Source organism: Myripristis murdjan, chromosome 9 (genome assembly GCF_902150065.1).
Source record: "Myripristis murdjan chromosome 9, fMyrMur1.1, whole genome shotgun sequence".
NCBI classification, from domain to species: Eukaryota; Metazoa; Chordata; class Actinopteri; order Holocentriformes; family Holocentridae; genus Myripristis; species Myripristis murdjan.
In genome coordinates this window covers 21,981,295-21,987,266 of record NC_043988.1, presented here as the reverse complement: position 1 = coordinate 21,987,266, position 5,972 = coordinate 21,981,295, and the positions used below count along the sequence as shown (strand labels likewise).

The 5,972-nt window shown below is 42.2% G+C and overlaps 1 protein-coding gene across 1 annotated transcript; it reads right to left on the bottom strand.

Annotated features, from left to right (window-relative positions):
• Positions 1-1,056: 1,056 nt before the first annotated feature.
• elac1 (elaC ribonuclease Z 1) lies at positions 1,057-5,178 on the bottom strand. The gene is made up of 5 exons (XM_030060056.1): positions 4,776-5,178; positions 3,247-3,453; positions 3,026-3,084; positions 2,397-2,607; positions 1,057-1,635 (listed from the first exon to the last, which is right to left on the bottom strand). The coding sequence occupies exons 1-5, from the start codon at positions 4,930-4,932 to the stop codon at positions 1,157-1,159; spliced, it is 1,113 nt and encodes a 370-aa protein (XP_029915916.1). The 5' UTR covers positions 4,933-5,178; the 3' UTR covers positions 1,057-1,156.
• Between the last annotated feature and the right edge of the window lie 794 nt (positions 5,179-5,972).

The following is a 5,972-nucleotide window of genomic DNA, read 5'->3' as shown; positions in this document are numbered from 1 at the left end:
TTTGTTAAACATTATTTTGTATTTTCTGTTGTACTTTAATACCTTGTGTACAGATCCAGAAATAAAGCTCTGGAAAAGGTTCCACTGCATGTTCTTTACTCATCATCCACACGAGCTGAATGACGGTAAAGATTTCATCATCCTCCTGCAAGGAGTCTCAAAACTTAAATGTCACGCAGCCCTCAAAAGGCACCTTTAGATTCACTGCTTTTTTATCCCAGGGATGCAATGAAAACCTTTTTGTTGATCTATTATTCAACTGTGTAACTACACTATGAAGGGGTGGATAACAGTGATGAGGGAGAAACCTGTGATTTTGGTTTATACTTGCACAAACAGGAATATTTTCACATAAATTTTGGAATTAAACTATTCCTTCTTTTGCCAGAGACCCTCTATAGCCCTGCCTTGAGGTTTGGTGATTAATGAGGCTGTTTCCACAGCACACTGCTGGACACTGAAGGTTTGCTAGAACTGGATTTGTGATTAAACAGCCTTTTACATGGTGATGACGTCACTACCCTGTGGCTTGACTGTGTATAGCAAGCGTTAGCGACACGTCATCTTTGCTTCACAGTGTCTTTCTAAACATTTAGCAAAATCTAGGCAAAAAAACCCAAAGGGCTATTCATTATTTGTTTAATTTTCATTTGTATTACAAATGATAAACTGGAGCACAGGAAAGGCAGGTGTGCATTCTTAATTGTTTGCTGGTGCTAGTGATTTGTCCCGATGGTAAATTGTGTAATGAGATGAGGAGAACCTATGACAAACCCAAACAAATGTAATTAAACTGCACTTGAAAAGATTTAGCTCAACTGGCAAATGTGCAACTGATACAAAATAATTATAGGCCTATAACTGTGAAAATATAAAAATAAGCGTGGTAAAACCACATACGTTTTTTCAGCAGAGCAAAAAAAAAATGTTTTGTGATTTTGATAATCACAAAAAATGTGATCAACAAAAACAGTGCTCCAGCATCAGGTCTTCAAGTCAAGTCCCAATCTGGATACATTTACACAATAAACTATATGTGCAGTAGGATAGAACAAATAGACATTAAAACGTATTTTATTTTATCAATTACAGATTCATTCACTCACTTTTTCACTCAGATCCACTGGCAGCAATGTAAAACCAAGGTGGCTGAGTATCACTGTGGCCTTCTCAGAGGTATGGGCAGAGTAAAAAAGTCCTCAGCCAGCGTCACTTCTATCCCGCTGCCATCTAGAGCATCTTCAGCCTGTCTCTGGAGCTCCACGACGTCGTCATCGTCCCCTTCCTTCTGCAGGGCGCAGGGCTTGTACCTCTGGCTGAAGTGGTACAGCACCAGCCTCCGTGCGCAGCAAGCCTGGGCCACCGCCGCTGCCATTTTAGGCGTACTGTGTCCGTGCTCCACTGCTTTCTCATGGTGCTCGTCCCCCAGGGTAGCCTCATGAACCAAAATGTCTGCTCGGTTGCACGCCTTCAACGGTCCTTCACCCAGAACTGAGCTGCAGTCCCCTAAAATGCAGACTTTCCTCCCTGGAATGGGATCTTCCAGCACCTCACTTGGCAGCACCACACGTCCGTTGTCCAGTGTCACCGACTGTCCTGCTTTCAGGCGCCCGTAAAGTGGCCCTGGTTTCAGGCCTGATCGACAAATCACAGGAACATACATCCACAATAACCATTTGAAGCATTCTTTTTATCTGCAATGCCTTACAGTACCCTATATACATACATTTTTTTTAGCATAGGTGACCCCAGTGGGAATGTCCCTCCTCACCCTGACTGTGCTCGTGCCATACTCTAACCTACAGATTCTGGACCTACAAGATCTCTTTGTATTGGCAATAAGCAACGCACCGAGACTTCAGTGTAAGTGACTTTGTACATTTTTTCTGCTTTCTTAACATTGTATATTTCTTCACTGTAATGTCCAATAAAATTAAATGCAAAATGCAAAACAAGAACAACAACAAAAACAAGACAAAAAACAGTCTTCCTGCAGGTAGTGTTTGTTTTGCTGTCTGCACAACACACACGTGATGCTGCTTGAAGCTTGGGGAGCTTTTGGCCTGTTGGTGGTCTTATAGTGGGCTAATGAGTTTTATTTTTAGATACCACACATCAATGTAAAAACACATAATTCCCCAAAGGTTCATTAAATTTGACCCAGTAAGAGTCTGAGATATTGAGCACGCGGCTTAGGGTCCTGCTGGCCTGGTGAGGGCGCTGTGCTGGGCTAATCAGATTCATATTCAAAATGCCAGATTCCAGTGTCAAAAGCCATCCAGGCCAGCAGACGGTGAGAAATGACAGATGATAGTTGGACAGACCACCATAGTCCCTTCACTGATGGTCATTTTTAGAGAAAAATCTCAAGAGCCAGACCAACAGGTCCTAGTTACCTAGTTCCTTTAGGAGTTCAGTCTTCAGTCTTCCAGGCCGGTCCTGCTCCTGAACGGAGAAACCAAAAGAGGGTACACGGTGGAACAGCCTGAAAGCTCTGACCACAAACTTCTTGTCTTCAAAGAGGAGGTAGCAGTCACTGGAGGCATCCAGACAAATACTTCTCCCCGGTTGCTCCTGGGGGTGCAGAGGCCCAGACTCAGTGGTCATCTAATAAAAGAGAGAGAAAAAAAACATATACCACAGATAAATCTTTTCTTATTTGGGGACAGCTGACCGCACAAGAATAATGCTCTGCTTCAAATTCCCACAGCTCTACTTCAACAGAAGTTTGGGAGGGAAGGAAAAGCATTTTGCATTCACATTCCCTATTGAGATTTTCCCAACTGGCCAAGCTGGTGACATTGCAGCCATTTTTTCTCTCTCTTCTCTAGCTTCTATCACTGTCAAATTCAAATTATGGATAATGCGCAAACTTACACACATGGTAACTTTACTGCATTGAAGTGTCTTGTATCAGAATAAATAACTACATAGTCCCTAAATCACAATGTTTATTGTACTGTAATCTTTCCCACTGCACTGAGTAATGTGATATGATGTAATAACATCAAAATCAGCCACATACCTCATGGCTGAGCTGTCCCTCTGGTGGGCTCTGGTCAAGCGTGGGCTCCAGCTCGTGTACTACAGTGAAGTGCAGTAAACAACAGTAGAGTAGAGTAGAGTAGAGAAGAGTACAACATTATGGTCTTCTTTCCCTGTGGCATCTTCTCTAAGTGTGTTTTCATGTGTGCGGTGTATACATTAAAATGTGTGTGCATGTCAGTGTGTGTGTTATGGACCTGCCTGCATAAGGGAAGAGCAGCTGTGACCCAGTGAGGCCAAGAGTCACCCTGAGAAAGTGTCTGAGGCCCCGGGGCCCATAGATCTCCACACAGGGCTGGTCCTGCACAGAGCTGGGGTTGGTGTTGAGACTCACGGTGCACAGGAGGCCAGGCAGGCCGAACACGTGGTCCCCATGCAAGTGGGAGATGAACACTTTGGTGATTCGACCTGGATGGAAAACATGAAGAAACACTGTTATGCTCCAGCAGATGTCACGAATACACAGTAATGATACTGGGGTGATTTTGTCAGAGATTATGCCCAAATTTATTATGCCCAATGGTGGCTTGCTCATCCACCGCTTTACTTAGATTTAAAAATAAGAAGTTCTCTTCACCGAGGACATTTTCATTATTTTTTTATCAACCACAGAAAAGCTATTTATTTTCATTCCCTGAATATTATTTCCTGAGAGAACAAACAAGAGGGATATTAAATTTTCAATCCAGCCCACAGCTAGTTATTACATCTATTCTGCCTGCATTATCAGTCTTATTTCAAAATTTGGGCTGGACTCAAGATTCTCATGTAAATAAAAAGGAATTGCAGTGACATCTTGAGACTGTCGAGGCTATGATCATGGAAACAGAGGTTTTGTGAAATTTACTGACACTGAGATGCGAGTGCTCATGGAAAGAAACACAAAACACATTTTACACTGACCGAGAGTTCAGTGAGGGTCATGAGTCCCTTAAAAATCGATTTTGGTAAGAGGACATGACTTCTTCAAACTGTCAATGATTATTCCAACCTCAAAGGATCTGATACGACTGACTCCACAGAGCTATGCATTCTAGATAGTTTCACAGATTTCTATGGTGTTGTTTATCTGTGCATATGGACCAGGATTAGAGCCACGAAGAAAGAGAAAACAAACAAGAAAAGAGTTTTGTGTGTAATCTCAAAATTCAAAATTATGAAGGGAAAAAATTGACTTCAACACCATTTTGAACAGGTGGGAAAAAAATAAATCACTCATTTCTGGAAGGGGTTGCTAAAGTCAAAGTTCACCAGCACAGACCAAAATTACACCCTAATGTGTGCAAGTAAAAAAAAAAAAAAAAAACTTTTATCAGCTAAAGATCTGGTGTATTCCTGTTGAGGATCATGAAATTCACATGAAAACACTGGTTCTGCGTTTTATGCAAAAGTGAGTCCTGAGGCTGAAGTTAAACACTGTGTTTAATATGTTTTCATAGCATCTCATCAAATCTAAAACAATGTAAAAAAAAAAAAAAAAAAAAAAAAAAAAGCTATCACTAGGCTATACAACAAGGTTCCCACTCACTCCACTTGCCCTCCAGCTTGTGTGATGAAAAACAAAGGCCTCTTTTTATTCTCATGATCTTGACACAAAATTAATCAAAACTGCCACGTCAACGCAAACGCCAGTCACGCCTTGTTTTATGCTTATTATATCCATAACTCTCGAGGATTTCCGAGGCCAGGGTGAGAGGGTCCTGTGTGAGGCAGCGTGTCTGCAGGCTCACCGGCTCTCAGCTGGCTCCTCATCAGCTGGGTCTGCGTCCCCTCCCCGCAGTCAAACAGCCAGCACTCCCCCTCCGCCCGGAGCACCAGGGCCGAGGCGCCGCGGTGAGGCGACGGGTAGGCCGACCCGGTCCCGAGGAAAGTCATGTCCATGGTCATTTTCCCTGCCAAAGTCACACAGGAACTTCACAGAGACTCCACCGGAATGCACAGCAACATGGCTCTGCAAACCGTAAACACAGGCACAGAAAGATGACGCAGCAAGCGAGCGACGCTAATGACGTGTTCAGGTCGTGTCGGACGCCGGTCGGTTTCCTAGAGATGCCCAGTGGAAAAAACAAACAAACAATTTCTTTTGCAGGACTTCACGCAAGTTGTCCTGTGGAAGTTCATTAATGTGGACCAGGATACTACTGAACGAGACAAATGTTAAAGGAAAAACTGAACAGAAAATGTTCCAGAAACGTACAAACAGGCAACATCTTGCCCACTGACTTGAACCTGAAGACCAGAGCCAGTCTCTATTAAGCAGGACAGCGCCCCCTGCTGCTTAGACAGATGAAAAACGCTTCAGCACCTGATACACCTCAGCAGTGTCCTATTTACCATACTGACTAGGTCAGCTTTGCTTAACCTCTGAGATCACACCAGATCCAGGTCCAGTTCACTGATTTTGAACCACAGTCTCACAGATAATAAAAGAAAACAATTTGTCAGAGAAATTTGCGAAAAAAAAAATTGAAAACTATTATTGGGCCATTGTCTGTAGACTGAGGGCAAGAATTGCATTTATAGTTGGGGTGTAAATTAAACTAAAACAATGAACCAGAAAAAAAAAAAAAAAATGCAATACACAATATACCCTACAAAATGCAGTATTACAGCCATATCTACTGTACGGCAGCCATCTAACACACACAATTAATGAATATACCAGAAATATTTTATGCTTAAATAGTGTAAGTAGAATATTGTTTCAAAGAATATTGTTTGATTTCATATTGCTATCTCTTAAAAAATCTTTTTGCAAATAAGATAAAATACAGAGAAATTAGAAATGGAAGTTTTTTTTCCCCTCCCTGATGTTTAAACCGAACCAAAATTGAAATCATGACCCAAAAATCTTATTACAAACTGTGTCGCATTGACCTACAGATGACAAGCACAGAACCAGAAGCATTTTAAAGCAGCAAACGAGG

Coding starts and splice junctions, on each gene's coding strand:
- elac1 (XM_030060056.1), bottom strand. CDS start 4,932: ATGACCATGGACATGACTTTCCTCGGGACCGGGTCGGCCTACCCGTCG. Junction 3,454..4,775: donor GAGGAGCCAGCTGAGAGCCG/GTGAGCCTGCAG, acceptor TTTTCCATCCAG/GTCGAATCACCAAAGTGTTC. Junction 3,085..3,246: donor GCTGCTCTTCCCTTATGCAG/GCAGGTCCATAA, acceptor ACTTCACTGTAG/TACACGAGCTGGAGCCCACG.